General features: G+C 39.7%; 2 protein-coding genes across 5 annotated transcripts in view; both read left to right on the top strand.

The window, feature by feature from the left end:
• The window catches only part of LOC147537553 (uncharacterized), an 84,173-nt gene that overhangs the window by 3,298 nt on the left and 60,176 nt on the right, over nucleotides 1-20,699 (top strand). The window lies entirely within an intron of this gene.
• On the top strand, nucleotides 14,390-20,610 carry CHB3 (DNA-binding family protein). 3 transcript variants are annotated; one of them, XR_015224964.1, is made up of 8 exons: nucleotides 14,390-15,414; nucleotides 15,563-16,086; nucleotides 16,726-17,478; nucleotides 17,565-17,731; nucleotides 17,811-18,313; nucleotides 18,558-18,757; nucleotides 19,052-19,475; nucleotides 20,221-20,610. XR_015224964.1 is itself a non-coding variant. In XM_086639406.1 (7 exons), exons 1-7 carry the CDS (start codon nucleotides 14,829-14,831, stop codon nucleotides 19,418-19,420), a joined length of 3,102 nt encoding a protein of 1,033 aa, XP_086495532.1. In that variant the 5' UTR covers nucleotides 14,415-14,828; the 3' UTR covers nucleotides 19,421-19,635. The 3 variants fall into 3 exon arrangements, 1 of the variants encoding a protein (XP_086495532.1); XR_015224965.1 differs by having other exon boundaries at nucleotides 19,052-19,494; XM_086639406.1 differs by lacking the exon at nucleotides 20,221-20,610 and having other exon boundaries at nucleotides 14,415-15,414; nucleotides 19,052-19,635.

Genomic DNA, 20,699 nt, shown 5'->3' with positions numbered 1-20,699 from the left:
TGATAGTCCTCTAGATTACTTTGCATTTTGTCCCTCAAAACCATGTGTAGATTTTGAAGTACTCACTCCCTCTGTCGATCAGCCATATGAAGACCCATTCTATCCGGTCTATACTCTCTCTAGTGCAGTGCCAAACTTAACGACCTTATTGTCGTCTAAGTTTGGGGATTGCCCTTCTTTCTTGATAGTCTCACTTACACTATCACCAAGTTACGAAAATGTGAGACTATCGTTCACTGAAAACTTTGTGTTTTGGGTGGACCCACAGATGTATCGATTATTGGTTTACAGTTAGTTCCACTTTTGTAATCCAGTAGGTATAATTCTTCCTATTTTTCAAGTCATCTGTTTCGTCTGGCTGAAGACGTTAAACTTAACGCTTTCTGGGAGGCAACCCACGCTTAGGACTTCCGAATCGGGTAATATCTTTCCCTTCACCCTGTTATTTTTTTTTACATAGTCTTCAGAACATTGAGGACAATGTTCGGTTTAAGTTTGGGGATAGGGGATTGAAATTTTTGCTAAGTCCTTATTTCAAAAATTCCAAAGGGTAATTTTTGGATTGGAAATGTGAGTCTAGTTGTTTTTGGTTGTTAATGGTCATAGAGTTTAGTTGGTTGTACTACGCTTTTGCTGAAGGTTTTTCCACGAATTTCGAGTCTTGAAGTTGTTTGTGCACTAGCCATGTGAGTGTTAGATAGGTGAAGAGTTGACTTTTCTGAGAAAACTTAATCAATCATTAGTGGAGACTTAACCTATGTGAGATTCTGAGCCTTTCTTGTTGTTTTGAGTGATCTCTTCTGAGCTAATTCTGAGTAGAATGAAGAGCTACTCAACCTCGCAACATTCATTAGAGCTCAGTTGATCTCTTGAGTTCGAATTTTACAACCACTAGGGATGTCATCAGGAAGCGAACCTTTCTCTTGTAATCTGAGAAACTTGAAAGCAGTGTCAACTAGAGGAAGATAGGAACCTCATCAATCATTTAGAACCCTGAGAATAAGGCATGAAGCAAAATAAAGAGAACATTACCAAGGAAAGAATAATGTGAAGAAAGTAGTATTTGTATTATGAGTCGTATGAAAAAAAAAAAAGAAGAAAAAGAAAAATGTTTGTCTGTGTTTAAATGTTTATCCCAAAGTAGTTCTTGAAGATTTGAAGACGTCGAGTTCTCAGGAGTTCTAGTTCACCCGTAGTCTATCGACCTCTAGGAAGCAATGTTAGAAAGTAGATCAGGTGAGAAGAGTTGGTAAGCTTCCCCATTCCATATTAGTGGTTGTTTCCTTCCTATGAGATCAGTCGTCCACGAAGAATTTAGTCCATCTTTTGTCATGTGTTGAGTTTTCCTTCATACTCATACTCGCACATAGAGTGAACCATTCTTGAGTAACTTTAATTTTTGAGTGTATTACCGTGAGGCAGTAGTCGAGGCGAAATGTATCGAGACGGTAATCGAGGTCTTGTCTTTTCAGAACCGAAATGATACTTATATTGGCTGGTCACGTGCACTTCGAGTCATGATTACTAGTGAAAAGATTTTTATCATTTGTATGGTTTGGCCGACCTGGATTTCATTTCTATTAACTTTCGAAAATTTTTATCGGCTTAACATTTTTAGTCCATGTCATATTTAGATCCTTTTGGATTTTGAAACATTGAATTTTGTGGGTACATTCACTGCAAACCCTCACGAGACAAAACTCGTCCTATAGGGTAACCTAGAGGTTTAACGGCATGTTGCACGTGCTAAGTGCAATCGTGATTCCCTACGAAAGTGGTGAATTGGGTTTGGTTTCATTTTTCTGTTTTGCTCGAGGACTAGCAAAATCTAAGTTTGGGGATGTTTGATGAGTCATGAAGATGCCTCATTTGAATCTCTTAATTTGGGCTTGTTAGTCTATTTCGAGCAGTTACTCTCATGAATTACTTGTTTCTCTTTTCCAGGTGTCTTTTACGGAGTTCGGTGCGAAAAAATGCTAAAATCAGGAGAAAGACACAATTGAGGGGCATTTTGGTCATTTGTTGGTTATGCTAATCCTGGTCGACTTTAATACTCAGATATAAGTAGAGTTCAAAACGAATCCAACGGCGAAAACGGAAGTCAAATCGGAGTCCGGATGCGAAAACTAGGACGAGTCAAAGTTTTGGTCAAAATCGGGTCAAGTCAGGTCTCTCAGTGCCACGTGGCGTGCAAGCTGACAGTGAGGGATAAGTTCTCGGTACACTGGTGGGCGCACGGGTGATATTCGGGATCTTATTGAAAGACGGATGACATGGAATGCAACGCATGGTATTAGGGTGCTCCAGTACACGCGTCACAGAATCCAACGGCTGGGAGAGTAGACGAACAACATGGCATCATCTGAAGCGCGTCGCAGCTTCCTGAAATACACCGCGATACACCAGATCAATCTCACTTAAGATTCAAAATTCTGGCGCCCAGATTAGAACCGAAATACCTGTTCTTTCTCTTTCTCTCTTCTCTATTCATGGGAATGATCTCTGTTAATACAGAAAGAAAGAGAGAGAGAGAAGAATCAGAAGGGAGAAGAAAAGGAAAGAAGCTGAAGAGAAGGAAAGTTTCGAATAGAAAGGAAGGTGAGAGAGATGGAAAGAAAAATGGAGGCCACGGTTATAACACCATCATCTCGGCTGGGACTAAAGATCATCTCGGTTTGGGGTCGAAAACAATCACCATCTCGACTGGAGAGTCTCCACGTTTTAATCTTGGCCGCTACCTACCGTGTTTTGTAGATCCAACGGTTGATGTGTGTCCCGTCATTTATCATTATCCCGTGTTACCCGAAGCTACGTAGAGCCGTGCTCCCAGCCACATGTCCCTTTCCCGTCCACCCAGATCCGTGCGCGTGAAAATCCGACGGCTGCCGAGACGTCTTATCTTGTAATAAATGGTTGGTTTTCTTGATTAGGTGTCTTTTGCAGAGTTAGGTGTGAAAAACGAGGAAAAGATGCATAAAGGGTATTTTGGTCATTTGGATTCAAGGACATTCTGATAATTTGGCCAAGGTCAGTGCGTGGTTGAAAAGTAGAGGTCGAGACGAGTCCGTAAGAGAAAACGGAAGTCAATTCGGAGTCCGGATGAGTGAAAAATGCAAAGTCAAAGTCAGGTCAACATTTGATCAGCTTTCGGTACAATGTCGGGCATTATTCTGGCGCGCGGTACACCAAGGAACACGTGGCGCGCTCCGGAGGTCGTTTCATCTAATTCCCGTATTCTCGCTAAGCAACAAAAATGAGACTTATGAGTATGATCTGACGTAGCGCATTTCAACTAGTTTCGGTAGCCTCGTCTCCACGTTTTAATCTTGGCCGCTACCTACCGTGTTTTGTAGATCCAACGGTTGATGTGTGTCCCGTCATTTATCATTATCCCGTGTTACCCGAAGCTACGTAGAGCCGTGCTCCCAGCCACGTGTCCCTTTCCCGTCCACCCAGATCCGTGCGCGTGAAAATCCGACGGCTGCCGAGACGTCTTATCTTGTGATAAATGGTTGGTTTTCTTGATTAGGTGTCTTTTGCAGAGTTAGGTGTGAAAAATGAGGAAAAGATGCATAAAGGGTATTTTGGTCATTTGGATTCAAGGACATTCTGGTAATTTGGCCAAGGTCAGTGCGTGGTTGAAAAGTAGAGGTCGAGACGAGTCCGTAGGAGAAAACGGAAGTCAATTCGGAGTCCGGATGAGTGAAAAATGCAAAGTCAAAGTCAGGTCAACATTTGATCAGCTTTCGGTACAATGTCGGGCGTTATTCTGGCGCGCGGTACACCAAGGAACACGTGGCGCGCTCCGAAGGTCGTTTCATCTAATTCCCGTATTCTCGCTAAGCAACAAAAATGAGACTTATGAGTATGATCCGACGTAGCGCGTTTCAACTAGTTTCTGTAGCCCCGTCTCCACGTTTTAATCTTGGCCGCTACCTACCGTGTTTTGTAGATCCAACGGTTGATGTGTGTCCCGTCATTTATCATTATCCCGTGTTACCCGAAGCTACGTAGAGCCGTGCTCCCAGCCACATGTCCCTTTCCCGTCCACCCAGATCCGTGCGCGTGAAAATCCGACGGCTGCCGAGACGTCTTATCTTGTAATAAATGGTTGGTTTTCTTGATTAGGTGTCTTTTGCAGAGTTAGGTGTGAAAAACGAGGAAAAGATGCATAAAGGGTATTTTGGTCATTTGGATTCAAGGACATTCTGATAATTTGGCCAAGGTCAGTGCGTGGTTGAAAAGTAGAGGTCGAGACGAGTCCGTAAGAGAAAACGGAAGTCAATTCGGAGTCCGGATGAGTGAAAAATGCAAAGTCAAAGTCAGGTCAACATTTGATCAGCTTTCGGTACAATGTCGGGCATTATTCTGGCGCGCGGTACACCAAGGAACACGTGGCGCGCTCCGGAGGTCGTTTCATCTAATTCCCGTATTCTCGCTAAGCAACAAAAATGAGACTTATGAGTATGATCTGACGTAGCGCATTTCAACTAGTTTCGGTAGCCTCGTCTCCACGTTTTAATCTTGGCCGCTACCTACCGTGTTTTGTAGATCCAACGGTTGATGTGTGTCCCGTCATTTATCATTATCCCGTGTTACCCGAAGCTACGTAGAGCCGTGCTCCCAGCCACGTGTCCCTTTCCCGTCCACCCAGATCCGTGCGCGTGAAAATCCGACGGCTGCCGAGACGTCTTATCTTGTGATAAATGGTTGGTTTTCTTGATTAGGTGTCTTTTGCAGAGTTAGGTGTGAAAAACGAGGAAAAGATGCATAAAGGGTATTTTGGTCATTTGGATTCAAGGACATTCTGGTAATTTGGCCAAGGTCAGTGCGTGGTTGAAAAGTAGAGGTCGAGACGAGTCCGTAGGAGAAAACGGAAGTCAATTCGGAGTCCGGATGAGTGAAAAATGCAAAGTCAAAGTCAGGTCAACATTTGATCAGCTTTCGGTACAATGTCGGGCATTATTCTGGCGCGCGGTACACCAAGGAACACGTGGCGCGCTCCGGAGGTCGTTTCATCTAATTCCCGTATTCTCGCTAAGCAACAAAAATGAGACTTATGAGTATGATCCGACGTAGCGCGTTTCAACTAGTTTCGGTAGCCCCGTCTCCACGTTTTAATCTTGGCCGCTGCTGCTACCTACCGTGTTTTGTAGATCCAACGGTTGATGTGTGTCCCGTCATTTATCATTATCCTGTGTTACCCGAAGCTACGTAGAACCGTGCTCCCAGCCAATGCTCCCAGCCACGTGTCCCTTTCCCGTCCACCCAGATCCGTGCGCGTGAAAATCCGACGGCTGTCGAGACGTCTTATCTTGTTAACTTATACCCGGCTACACCAAATCAGCCGAATTTCCAACATAAAACCCTAGCCGCCAGCCTAACTAGGGTTTTATCCTTTTAAACCTTTCTATTTACCCTTTTAACACTCATCTTCACACCTTTTACCATTTGACCCAACCAAAACCCTAACCCAACTCTATAAATAAATCTCTTGCTCCTCCATTAAAAGCTAGACTTGCAAACCCTCTCAATCCCCTCTTAGCCTCTCTCTCTCCCCTCTTAGCCTCTCTCCCCTCTTAGCCTCTCTCCCCTCTTAGCCTCTCTTAGCCTCCTTTTCTCTCTACCTCTTCTAAACTAAAAACCCTAGCCCCCCCATTCTTTTCTTCTATTTTCTCTACCACCTTCATCTCTTCTCTACATTTTCTTTCTCCTTCTAATTTCTTCTTCTAACCTTCTAATTTCTCCATACCTTCTTCTCTAAAATCTCTTCTTCTTCTATCTCTCTTCTAAATTTCTCTTCTTTTATCTTCTAATAAGCTATTATTTGGAGTTTTGGGTAATATTCTTGAGACACTTGGAGCTAAATCTTAGACATCAAAATGGAGATACATGGGAATATGGATTTTGAACATTCTTGGTGATTTCTTTCCATTAATCTTTTGTAATTCCATTTACTTTATAAATTCAATGAATATTACTTTAGATTCCATGAGTAGCTAAATTTGTATCTAGGGTATAGAGGAAACCCATATTTGGGCTTATTTTGAGATATGTTATAAATCAATGAATCCTTATATTGAGCTTCAATGCCTATTGATTGTCATTTCATGTTGATTCTATAACCTTATTATCATTCATGCATTATAATTAGATATTTCATGCTTTTATTGAATTATTAGATGAGATATGCCTTTTAGATAATGAATGATAGTGTAGGAATTTAGTTTTATATGATAGTCAATCAAACATTCTTGATTTTGAATTGTGTTATTAAAGAATATTATCCGAAACCTAATTAGTTCATTAAGCTAGGTTTTGAGTTATAAACAAATAGTGATTTGTTGATTGAATGCTTCTCTTAAGTAGTCCATTTATGTGGTGAAATTGAAAACCCTAGATTCTTCTTCTCACCTTGATTTCATTCTTATTAGTCTATTAGTATTGCTTTCTTTTTTTTTAAGTAGTTTCCAAATCAAATCAAATTTTTGAAAGGGGGTTTTTAATTCGAAATTTAGGTAAAATAGCTTGTCCTTTGGAACGATACTCGATCTTATTTTAAATACTATAACTTGACCCCTACACTTGGGGAAAGACCTAATTTTAGGCCTATCAGTGGACATTTATTTAATATTATTATTATTGTTTAATCACATGAAATAATATATTTGCACTATACCCTTTTAAAAGTATATTTTTCAACTTTCGTAGAATCTGTAAATATTTGCGGACGTTGATGAACATTTGGTGGATATTTATTATTTTAATATTATTATTGTTTAATCACATGAAATAATATATTTGTACTAGCATTTCAAAAATATATTTTTTGTGATATCCGTAAATATTTGTGGACGTTGATAGACATTTGGTCGATATTTATTATTTTAATATTATTATTGAGTACATGTACAAAATGTCTCTTGTTTTTTTAAAGATAATTTCGGTTCCAAATTTGTCCCAAATCTATCACAAAATCCACTAAACTATGAAGTCTACCAAAGTCTGCGAACATTTTGTCTATATTTGAATGCCACAAACATTCGGGGATTTGTAAATGTCTAAATTTGAATGTCCTAGACATTTCAAGATTCTCAAATGTCTGAATTTGAATGCCTCAGACATTTCAAGATTCTCAAATGTCTGGATTTGAATGCCTCAGACATTTCAAGATTCTGAAATGTCTTGGAATGTCCCAATCCACTACCCCATAATATTAGTGGATGATCGAGATTGAATTAAGTACACCAAGGAGTTGATTATAGATGGGTATTCCAATCTATGCTCTTTTTGCTTCCACTTTTGAGGTTTATCATTTTAAGTCATATGGAGTAATTTTTATTTTTATCTTTTTAACTGTTATAGTGGTTTTCTTCATTGTCCAATACATCCGTGATTTTCTTTTATGAGAACATTCGTGATTCTCTGTTCGAAAAAATATACATTATATGATCTCTCATCTAAGGCTTGAAAATAGATAATCGAAGTAAAGCTTACCAAGTCTGCCAATTTTTTTAATCAGAGGTCTTGTTATATCCTTTATTAAAATTATAAGTAAAATTATATTTTTTAACGTGTTGGATATTTACATTTTGGCAACCACCTCCTCATGACCATTACAAAATTAATGTCGATGCCTCATTTCAAACTTATACCAAACCTTTAGGTATTGGAATGGTGATACGGGATCATACTTCTCGTACTCTAAATACTTGCTCTATCAGATCTCGAACACGAAACAGTGAAAAAGCGGAAGCAAAAGTCATTTTGGAAGCTATGAAGTGGGCAAAATCGGTGGATCTAAAGTGTGGAAAAAACCGTTTTTTTTTTGGAGAGAGAAAGATCCGGGTGGTAGAAATTTCAAAGTTTCTCCGTTTTGGGTGGCGCCTCTCCCATGGGGTAGTTATCGGTCTTTAATTTGAGCAGTTTTAGTCAGTTTCTATCAGTTTTCACAGTTATTTTTTTGAATTTTCAGTAATTATCTGTATTTCAGTGGCTCTTCAGGAGCATTTCATCTTGAGATTAAGTCTATTCTCGTCAATTCTGCAAATCCTTTTTAGTGTTTATTTCTTCATCCGCTTCAACTATCATGGGTTCTCCAAATAATCAATTCCTACAACACTTCGCAGCCCCAACGACAGAAGATCTACCCACAACTACGGTTGAAGGAACGGATCTTATTAGTTCATTCTCGGAAAATAACAAACGAGGGGTTATCAAATTCTTCTGCTACAAAAAGATAGACATAAGTCATCTCGTGTTATTCATGGACCAAATAAGTTCGCCCTAACTAAACTTCAAGACAATAAGTTTCTTATTCGCTTTGAAACGACGAGTAAATTAGGGCTTGTACTTGAGAGTTCCCCGTGGACTATTGCCAAGGAATTGGTAGTTCTTAATGAGTGCAATGTCCAACTTGCACCGGAAGAACACACATTCGAGTCAGCAAGTTTTTGGGTTCAAATGCATCGAATCCCCATGGGGCTTTTAAGCAGTACAACAGTTAACAGATTAGTGAAATCACTTGGCAATTATACTCCGACAACACCAGCTGATGTCACTCGTTGGAGTGTTTATGGAAGAGTTATGATAGAATTTATTCTGAGCAATCCACTCCCGAAAAGAGTAAATCTGACGCTTTTAAAAACCACATTTTTCTCTATAGAATTATGGTTTGAACATCTACCTCGATTTTGTGTTTCATGTGGACGGATTGGTCATACAATAATATTCTTTCCAGTCGTTCTCAAATTTAATGATTTATTTAAATGGGAATTACCTGCTGAACAACAATCCTTGGTTCGTAAGGCTATAAAACCTAACTACTCTGAATCTTTTAAAGTTCCTTTTTTTGCTAGGGGTACAAGACGGGAAATGGAATCTTACAATGCTGTGATCAACGGGAAACAAGGAGCACCCGATAACATCAATTATAACATTCTCCCAGACCAAGAAGGAAGTACTACGATCAGTCCACTCAAAGACTCATTTGGCGAATTGCTTACTCATCTAACCCAAGCCAAAAAGTCAAAGACGATGCTACAAAATAAACAGATAAAGGGAGTCACCTCCAACTCTCAGGTGGACACCATGGACTATTTGCAGAACAATAGGACAGGATCGATAAGTACTGGTTTGCAAGGAGACGACAGGCAAAGGAAAACTTATAAACAATCATCGAGAATAAGTATCACTTATTCTCAACTAGAAAGGGACCCGACACTTTCAATGCCGACAGAATTATGAGTTGCCTAGCCTGGAATTGTCGGGGTTTGGGGAACACTCCGACAAAGGCTACTTTATATCAGTTCCTCGGGTCAACCAAGCCCATCTTGGGCTTCTTATCTGAAACTCGTTTATCTACTAGTAGTAATTTACCTAATTTTAATCAGTTTGGTCTTAATAATTGTTGCCCGGTTCCTTCTATAGGTAAAAGTGGTGGATTGTTGTTTCTTTGGTCTAATGATATAAATGTCTCAATCCACTTATCTTCTCCTAAGTTTATCCATGCTACGATTACAGGGTTGGATGATAAACCGGATTGGGATCTCTTTTGCATCTACGGTCCTCCTTAGGTTCAAGATCGACCTCTTTTTTGGACTGATCTTCTAAACCGAATCCTGAGAACAACAAACCCCATCTGTTGCATAGGCGACTTGAACAACATCACCTCTAATCAAGAAAAATGGGCGGTACAGGCCAAACTCCTTTTGCCAATCAATTTAGATCTTTTATTGAGCAATCGAGCCTACTGAACTTAGGGTTCAATGGTCCGGCTTTTACCTGGACCAATAACCGTTCTATCCACCACTTGACCAGGGAACGGTTGGATAGAGCTCTTAGTAATTATACTTGGTTGTTGGAATTTCCTGATGCAGGGTTATTTCATCTGCCCAGGTATAATAGTGATCATGCCCCTATCCTCCTTAAATTTAAAGTCACGGGTCAAGTTCTTCAAACCATATCTAGATATGAGGTCTTTTGGTCCAAGCATGCCAACTTTAATGAAACCATCCGAAAAGGGTTGGAAGATAGTTCTGGTCTGTTTCATGATAGAGTGTGTTAAGTGAAACACAACCTCTCGACTTGGAGTAAATCGGCTTTTGGAGTCTTAACCGACAGGATGCGAATTCTTCGTAAAAGACTCCATGATATTCAACTTCAATCCCCCACTACTTCTTCTCTTATTATTGAGAGTGACATCCAAGAACAACTTATATAGGACAAAACTTGAGCAACGATCTAAACTTAAATGGGCTCAAAATGGGGATCGGCACACTAAGGCCTTCCACTTGGCCATGACCCAACGCCGATAAAAAAAACAAAATACAACAGATAACTCTTCAATCAGGTGTAATTACTACGTACGACAAAGAAATTGTTAATGAACTTGTGTTGTTTTTTCAGAATTTATTTCAGGCAGAGCCAATGGACCCAGCCCCAATTCATATCATGAATGCATATAAAGTGATATCGAACACAGAAATGGGCTACATCTCTAGAGCACCAACTTCGAATGAGATAAAAGCGGTGGTAATGGAAATGGGATCTATTAAGAGTCCTGGACCAGATGGCCTACCTTGCCATTTCTATCAACAAAATTGGGACATGTTAGGTTCGAATCTCATCTCTTATATTCAAAACGTTTTCTCGACAGGCAATATAGACCCCACTATTAACAAAACCACGTTGGCTCTTATTCCCAAAGTTAGACACCTGAGTGTGGCCTCAGATTTCAGGCCTATATCATTATTCACCTCAATCTATAAATTCATCACGAAAATTGTGGCTAATCGTATTCGCCCATGTTTGAAACCAATGCATAATGTGGACTCAGAATGCCTTTGTACCCTCTGGACAAATCATGGATAATATCATTATGACACAAGAAATAATTCACTCCATGCATAAGTCTAAATCTAAGAAGGGAGGGTTTCTCCCTTAAAATCGATATGGCAAAGGCTTATGATACTGTTAATTGGGACTTTCTCACTAAAGTCCTAAGAGCCACTAGATTTACGGGTCTTTTTTTAGACCTTATCTTATCATGCGTCACAACCTCTACTTTTAGCATACAAATCAATGGTCAGCTCTACCCGAATATAGTGGCTACTCGGGGTCTTAGGCAGGGGTGTCTTCTCTCTCCTACCTATTCCTACTAATCTCACAGTCCCTTTCTCTCCTCATTAATCACTATGAATTCAATAGTCTGTGCAGTGGCTACAAAATCACTCCCTCTAATCCTAGTATATCTCACATCCTATTTGCGGATGACCCCATCCTCTTTGGGAGAGCCACCACTACAAACCTCACAGCAATCACCAATATTATTACAGATTACTCTAACTTCTCTGGGCAACTTGTGAATTTTGACAAATCATCTATCTACTTCGGGAAAGGAGTGCCTTTGGATATTTGAAATCAATACATGAATACTCTTCAGGCTCCAAGCATGTCCAATCAGGCTAAGTATTTGGGATCTTTTCTTCTTAAGCCAGGTAATAGAATCGATAGTTTTCCTTGTTAACAGAAAAATTTCAGAAAACTTTATCAGGTTAGAAGAATAAACTCATATCACAAGCTGAAAGAACAGTTCTAATTAAATCGATTCTAGGAGCCTACTGTACCTATACGTTTAGCTACCAACAAATTCTGAAGCAAGTTATTAAAAAAATTAGAACAATCAGAAAGATGTTTTTGGTGGGTACATACAACGGCAGAGAAAAAAATTCACTTTATAAACTGGAACACTATATGTTCCTAAAAAAAGCATGAAGGTCTGGGCATAAGAGCATTATCTGAAGTTAATAGCTCTCTCATTGGTGAGATGACCGGGAGGTACTTAACTCAACCTAACTCCATATGGGTTAAGCTTTTAAATTCTAAATATATTAGGTGTTGTAACTTTTGGACTACTAACAGTCCATCATCTTAGACTGAAATATTTCAAGCCAGACATACTTTCTCTCTCATTTTATTTCCAGTAACCGGTTTTTCTGAAACCCTCGCAACCGGTGAGGGTTTCATCCCTTTCTCCTTTTTTTTCTCTCCCTCTCTTTCAGTAAATCCGTTCGTGAGGGTTTTGAGGGGAGAAGGTTGTGGGACGGTTTGAAGGAATTAAAGGCTGCTGACTCCACACCCAATTTTAATTATCTCTCCAACGGAGAACATATCTCTATCTCTTCGAAAAACCTCCTTGAGATTTAGAGTTTGTTCTTCCATGGCTAACTGTCGAAGATCCTACAACTTCAGTATCAGACATATCCAAACTCATCGAAGATAAATCACTAGAAACATCAACGGTTGCTTGATTTCCAAGATCGGAACCTTCAAATTCATCGTCACTAACAAATTTATCTTCTTTTGAATTAACCCTTGTAAAATCACAAATCAAACTTCAATGGATAATGATATAACAAATATAGATTCAAAATGAAAACCTAGAAATCTCAGATTAGTAGATCGATCAACAAGAACAAAAAGGGATATCACGGTTGGATAGATGGGCGGTGATAAAGATAGGGTCTCTGTTTAAGTATCGTCTTCTCAAATTAATCCGGCAACTAGACGAATCGTTCTAATCACGATTGTGATTCGTGGAGATGAAAAGATGGAATTTGGTAATAGTTTGTATATGAATACCAATGAAGATTTAGTGTTGTACGTTGTGTGTTCCATGGCGGTGACGGCGACGGTTTTCCAACGACGGAGGCGGTTTTCCGGTGACGGCGACGGTTTTCCTGTGAAGGCGACGATGGTTATTTTGTTTTTTTCCCTGTTATTTTGTCGACCTTTAGGGTCCTTTCATACGTGATCTTTAGGATCCTTTCATTTTTCGACCTCTAGGGTCATTTTATTGAGTCGGTGTCTAGTCGCATTTCTTTCTCTTCATTAGGCACTTTGCATTTAAAGGTATGTAACTCTCATGAAGTTTTCAGAAGAGAGAAATAATTATGATCATCCATGTAACATTGTGATTTAATCGCTTATGAATAAAAATTGTTTCGCGTGGTTTAAAAAAAAATAGTCCATCATCTTCCACCCCTTTTTGGAGAGCCATTCTCAAGACAAGAGATACTTTGTCTACTAACATTCTATGGCAGGTGGGAGATGGAACAACCATTCAAATAAATTCAAATTCATGGTTAGCAGAACTACCTAATAGAAAACCCATTATTATGGAAGACATTCCAGATTCTATTTCTTGTGTGGCAAATCTTATGAATTAAGACAATAATACTTGGGATCAAGATATCATAAGGAAATACTTTGATCAACAAACTGTAGAAGCGATAAACTTGATAAGTATTAATCCTACCACCTCTTCAGATAAATTACTCTGGACCCCTAGTGGAACAGGAGTATTTTCTACAAAATCTTACTACCAAGAAATCAGAGAGAGACCAATATTAAACCAACACATTAAGGAATTCCCTTGGCAGAAATTATGGATACAGCAATCGGCATCTCCTAAGGTGCTTTTATTTGTTTGGAAATTGATTCATGATGGACTAGCCACCTTAGGTAACATAGCCAAATATATAGGCTTAGTCCTACCTTACTGTAAGCTTTGTAACAAAGGAGAGATCGAATCCATTAATCATTTGTTTGGGTCTTGTCCAGTATTCAGTGATCTCATCAATACTACTAATAATAATATGATTATCAACTTAAGTATTGATCCTATCAAGAACATGCAAGATCTTCTCAATAAAGGTAAAAATGGAGCGGAGGATTGAAAAGTTTATACTTATCTCATTTGGGGTTGGTAGAAAGCAAGGAATGAATAGATTTTCAATTCCAAGAAACCGGATTTGCATCGCTGCTGCTGGTTCACTAAGCAAGAGGTAAATGATTTAACCCTTTTGTCTAACACATCTTCCGATTTTCATGATGAACAGGATTCAAGATGGTTACCGCCTCCTCCTTCCAAGCTTAAGATTAACGTTGATGGAGCTTTTAAACCTCCACATGCAGTTGCGGGAGCCATAACTATAAACCATTCGGGACAAATATTAGGAATGAAGAAGATCAATTTCCAGCCGATCTCGCCTCTCCACAAGTGAGATGAGGGTGCTCGAACTAGGGTTAGAATTAGGTTATGAGATGGGCATTGAAAGTTTTATATTGGAAGGGGATTCTAAATCGATGGTCGAGATGCTGTCTGATACATCTTGCACACCACCGTGGCGGTTATCGGGAGACATCGAAAGGCGTCATGGACGCCTATCAACCATGGTTATCGAATTACAATTCTGCCATCGTATTTCTAATATGGAGGCTCATCAGTTGGCAAAATCAGCCATAAGTACTTGACTTGAGCGAGATCGCATTTAAATCCTTTCAGTTAACTTTTACATCCGTTCTTGTGTTTACTTTGAACTTAAGTCCTTGAGTCATTGTAAATGAATATTGGATGTTTTTAATGAAAGCTTTAGTCCAAAAAAAAAAGATCGTTGGATCTAGACAACATCATAATTGAAGGAGATAACCAGTCTCTCATCACACAATTAACACAAAGCAAATCTAATATGCATTGAACTTCACAGGCGGTGATGACAGAAGTAAGAAATTGGAGGGCACTCTTCAATAATATCACTTTCAAGCAATGCAAACGAAAGCATAATTTGTTCGCCCATAATCGGCCAAAATTAGTTCTGTAGGGATTTTGGTAGTTAGTTTTTTTTACTCGCGCTCTCTTCTTTATCCTCTGCTGCATCAGTAAAAGATAAAAAAAAAGAAAACGGGCAAAAGCAAAAGCAAATAGAGAGAGAGAGAGATGGCGTCTTTGTCCAACGGCGTCAGTAACTGAGAAAATCAACGGAGCAATGGAGGGCAAAGGTTGCGAAGGCGGAGCACAACTCTCAACCGCTGCTGCCGCCGCCACCACCACCAGCACCATCTCTAGAACCCCAGAATCTATGGTGGTAAAACACCACCAACCACAAGCACAACCTCAACCACCACCACAGCTACCACCACAACCACAAGCACAACCAGGTCGTCGACGAAGAGGCGGAAAGAGAAAAGCTAACAACACAGCTTTATCTTCAACAACTGCTAAGCGTCAAGCAAGAGAAAGACTCAATGCTTCTCTTCTTCCTCCTCATCATAATGGCCCTATCACACGAGCTCGTCAATCTCCCAACAAATTCGCCATTTCTGCTGCCGAAGCTGCTATCACCATCGCCGCATCTGTTAGTTCTACCGCTTCATCTGCTTCATTTCCACAGAATCCATCTGAACCCCTGCCAAATCCAGTTTTTTCTGCTGCCGGAGGAGTAACCGCTGCTACCGAAAAATCAAATACTGTATCTGAAGAATTAGTGCAAGACTTGGAATCACTGATCGACGCTGAGTTTGATGCTTTAAGATCTCGTGATGATAATGTTCATGTTATTCCTACTCATGACGGTAAATTATGCCCAAATAAACCCTAATTTTCATTTTATTTGTTTCTTCATGAACTCAATTTTGTGTTTTGTTAGTTTACTAGGAAAGTAAGATTGGAGTTTAGGGTTACAAATTCATGAAAAATTTGGTATTTTTATGTATTTATTAGGTTGGTTTTCGTGGACGAAAGTTCACCCACTGGAGGAGCATGCGTTGGCTTCTTTCTTTGATGGGAAATCTGAGAAACGGACGCCTGATGTTTATATGGAAATTAGGAACTTTATTGTGAAGAAGTTTCATGAGGATTCAAAAAAACAAATTGAGCCTAAAGATTTATCGGAACTCTCGGTTGGGGAGTTGGATATGAGGCAAGAGATCATGGAGTTCTTAGATCACTGGGGTTTGATAAATTTCCAGCCCTTCCCACTGCTCGATTCTGCTATAGCTGCCCCAAATGCAGATGGAGCTGCTAAGCCAGCTTCACTGATTGAGAAGCTGTATAAGTTTGAGACAGTTGAGTCTCATACTCGAGTAGGTTCAAAGGCAGAATTGGCTGCACCAGCTATTCCTCTCAGCTTGTTTCCCGAGCCATCCATTGCGGATGAGGTGAGGCCAGAGGGACCTTCTGTTGAGTATCACTGCAACTCTTGCTCGGCCGATTGTTCGCGTAAGCGGTATCACTGCCAGAAGCAGGTCAGTTGTTCTATATAATATGTTATTTTAAAAACGATCAAGCTGCATCTGACTGGATGTGATATATGGAGAATACCTGAAATCCTTAACTTACGTAACCTCTTGGATCTTAGCGTTAAACTTGAGCTGCTAATTCTCCTTCGATTTATGATATTTGTTTATTGCTTCAATGTTTACCTTGAGAATACTAGCGAACAATGTTTGAAATGCAATTGAATACACGGAACAACACATCAGAGCTTTGAATTCTATGATATTACTGATTAATCATATTGATATTTTGCAATGTTAGGCTTTTGGTATGCGTATTGGGTTTAACTGTTGGATGCTATTGCTATGTCTATGCAATGAAGGTAGTAAGACATCTCCTGGGAATTAAGACACCAACCCATTATAACATGATAGACGGGATATTACTGCATCACCATTAACAACATGCTTGTTCTTTGTGTTTGGGGAAAAAAGGGTAATTTATCAGGAAATTGCTGAAAAAGGAGCAACCGACTTCGTGGTTTTAGTAGTTACCTAGTGCCCTGCCATTTATGCTAAACTGTATTTTGACTGCATATTTGGTGCCCATATCTTCCATTATCTTTTAGTTATGTTTTCACTTGAACTGATTAAGTTCTCATATCCCAGGCAGATTTTGATCTATGTTCTGAATGCTTTAATAATGGAAAGTTTGATTCGGGAATGTCCCATGCTGATTTCATTATAATGGAGTCAGCTGAGATTCCTGGAGCAAGTGGAGGGAGTTGGACTGATCAGGAAACGCTGCTCCTTCTTGAAGCCCTGGAACTTTTTGGAGGAAATTGGAATGAGATTGCAGAGCATGTTGCTACAAAAACTAAAGCTCAGTGTATATTGCATTTTGTTCAAATGCCGATTGAGGATACTTTTTTCGAAGATAAAGATAACAATGCTAGTCTCAAAGGAGACATAGTTCCCGGTTCAAGTAAAAATGATCCGTCTGGGTCAAAAGATGCTCCTGAAGGAAAGGACAATATAGTTGAAGCCAATAACAATTCATCTACAATAAAAAATACTCCTGAAGCAAGGGACGACGTAGTTGAAACCAATAATGATTCATCTACTTCAAAAAGTACCCCTGAACTAACTGATGACAAAAGTGCAGCCGTTTCTGATTCATCTGCTCCAAAAGATGCTCCTGAAACTGAGGAAAACGAGAGTTCGCCCGATGAAGAGAAACCAATATCTTCCTCGATGGACATTTCGAAACGAAAGGATGCTAGTGAAGTAAAGCTTCCAGAGGAGATGAGTACCAACATTGCGCTGAGTGCTCTGAAAGAAGCATTTCAAGCTGTTGGTTCTCTTCCCGAACCTGGATCAAAACTTTCATTTGCTGAAGCAGGGAACCCTGTAATGGCTTTGGTAAGCTGATGGCATTAGTACATGTTATGTTTCATTTATTGCTTGCATTTTTCTTATTATTTCTTTCTTATTTTTTTGATCTGCAGGCAGCATATCTTGCACGTCTTGTTGAATCTGATGTTGCTGCTGCTTCAGCCCGCTGTTCATTAAAAACGATTTCTGAGGAATCTCCAGGTATTCAGCTAGCTGCAAGGCACTGCTTTGTTCTTGAAGATCCACCGTATTCCAAGAACGATGCCTCTGCCCCAGTAAGGTATGTATCTTTGTAAGATCTGCTTTGATTTGGTGATGGTTCTGGAGTTTAGCGATCTAATATTATTTGAGGAGTGTAGCACTGTTGTGGAAATGGCTGGGGAGGAGGCCAGGGAGCATGAAGACAAGAAAGAGGAAAACAACCAGGAAGAACACCGTATATCTGCTCCGAGTGGAAGTGATACAAAACCATTACTTGACGAGAAAATGGACGATGCTGTTTCCAAAGAAAAGGAATCAGGGTTGTCTTCGGGTGATGGAAACAAAGAAATTTCAGATGCTGGAAAGGAATCAGATGATAAATCTTCTAAGCAGGATGTAGTCCTAAGTGCTGAAAAGGAATCTGATGGTTCTGCATTGCCGCAGAAGGATCGACCAAGTTCTGCAACTGAACCAGTTGACTTGTCATTGCCAGGCGAGGTGGTTCGAAGTTCAGGGAAAGAATCATGTGATGAACTGCCAGAATGTCCTCCTGAGATGGTAAAGCCTGCAGATATGGTGTCAAATCCAGTTCCTATGGAAGAGAATGAGTCTCGACGTACAGTTGCGTCTAGTTTAACAGTTCAAGAAGAGGCAATTTCAGGTATAATACTATGAGATACTCCTCAGTAGGTAGCGGAAACCGGGCTGAACTTGTTTTTTCCTTATTAATTTCATCCCACCTTAGAGTTGTCTAAAGAAGATATTGATTGAGTTCTTCTGAAATTGCGTTATAATCCTCATTTTTTTAGTTTATAAAGGGATACGGTAGAAAGCACACATGAAAGCATAAATCACCTGAAGACAATTACCGATCTTATTTTATCTCTTGTTACTTTTGTTTGCAGGTAAGGATGATAAACCAACCACTGATATTAAAGAAGAGAATAATGTCAATGGTAGCAAAAACAAAAATGGCGACAATATCGAAAGAATTAAGCGTGCTGCAGTTACTGCTCTATCTGCTGCGGCTGTGAAGGCAAAGCTTCTTGCTAACCAGGAGGAAGATCAAGTTCGTCAACTCACAACCTTTTTGATAGAGAAGCAGGTAAGTGAGCTCGAAGGCTTCATATGCAACACTTTAGTCCTATATTGCTTAGGAAAACCTTAGAACTTTGTTGTATAAGGTAGCACCTTGTTTCACATGGGTGTTATTTTTGGGTGGGTTAGACGTCTAGGCTGGCCAAGTTGGGTGGTTTTGGGGGCGGGGGTGGGGACCATGCCATAAAAAATCTTTGTATCATGTGACACTGTAACTACTGAAGCATAAATTGTGAAAAAACAAGATATGCTTCAGTAGTTACAGTGTCGTCTGACTTTGTGATTGTTTTGCTGGTTACAGTTAAATAAGTTGGAGATGAAGATGTCTTTCTTTAATGATATGGACAATGTGATAGTGAGGGCGAGAGAGCAAATGAACAAATCAAGACAACAGCTTTACCAAGAAAGGGCCCAGATAATTGCATCTCGACTTGGCATATCTCCTTCTTCCTCCAGAACAGTACCACCTTCCTTACCTATCAACAGAGTCGCAATGAGTTATGCAAACGCTGTACCAAAACCACATCCAGGCATGAACTTCCAACGGCAACCAATGAAGACAAATGCAAGACCATTGGCTCCTAACCTGTCTGGCTCTACTGTTCCGACTACTACTGTCTCAGGAGCTTCATCTCATATTTCTCAGCAAGAAAAACTTGGGACGAGTTAATGATCATCCATCCACACTTGGTGGTGTAATCGTTCTTTTGGTGAGATGGTACCTAGTAAGCATTTCTCTCTAATGTAAGCATTTCTTTCTGTATAAAACCTATTAGCTTATCTCTCTCTACAAAACATGGTATCTTTCTTAGAGCCTTCATGATAGTTTAATACTGTAAAATTTTTGTAAGAACATTTTATGGAACCATAGACAATCCTGTGTAATATTTAGTGGGTTATGACATATCATCTAGGAAGAGTGAATCCACTTGGCACTTAGCAGGCCTCCTAGGTCAAAGACTCAAAAGCCAAACTTGTGGTGTCCAGCTATCTCATAGAGCTTGTGCCTTAAACATTTACAGGAATCCTGTCTGTGCAGCTACATATTTTCCATGCGGGAGGGAAGCTCTGGGGCTCTCAGAGCCCATGGATTGTTCCCAAACTGGACATTACTAGCGATTTCCAATCAAAATACTTACTCAATGACCTTTAGGATCTCTCACGTTCGAAGCAACAAATTTGTGGCTCTTGATACTATATACATGTGATCGCACACCACATTTGAGTTTAGAGCGACTCAAAATGCCGTTGTGATATAAAAACTAGAGATCGGCCACAATGGAGTATCAAATAAACGGTAACACTGGGTGACCTTTGCTTACCAAAAAATTAACGTCAGCTCCTTTATATCAGTTATTTTTTGAACTGAAGTAATATCTCATGTCGTATTTATAGTGTGTTTAGGATGATCAACTTCTGTTTTACTTCATTGCTACTTAATCGATTTTATCTCTTACTTGCTGTGTACAGAGTCTGAGACTAAAGAGATTAGAACCTGCTTCATGAACTGGACTGTTTACTTTGCTCCTTGCAGCCTGGATTACTGCCAGAAGCTAGGTTAATGGAGTTCATGTCATCAACTCTTCGAGAGAACCCAATCTCCCCTTTTTCTCACCTGAAAATGAAGCTCCAATAATATATTCTCCGCATCTTCCTCTGGAAAAGATGGTGTTTTTATTGGTATAGTTAGCCCTCGTATCAGAAGCTGTCGCATTGACTGTAATGTAAATCTTAATTAGTTTCAAAACTTGTATCTGAAAAACGTGAAAGAACAAAATGCTTGTAGAAGATTAGTACTTCTTTTGTTAAGATCAGTACAAGTAAATGATGGTAATGAGAATACTCAGTCACATAGACAAAGGAAAATCTCACGATGTAATGACCAATCTTCGAGTGTCTCGACCTCAATTTATAGGCCTTGTCTGGTGGCTCTGTAGCGTGGGCCTTTG

This window comes from Eschscholzia californica, unplaced genomic scaffold (assembly GCF_041429995.1).
Source record: "Eschscholzia californica isolate CP2 unplaced genomic scaffold, dmEscCali1.0.p SCAF_5, whole genome shotgun sequence".
Classification (NCBI taxonomy): Eukaryota; Viridiplantae; Streptophyta; class Magnoliopsida; order Ranunculales; family Papaveraceae; genus Eschscholzia; species Eschscholzia californica.
The sequence above is the reverse complement of the archived record's forward strand: the minus strand, read 5'-3'. Positions and strand labels throughout refer to the sequence as shown.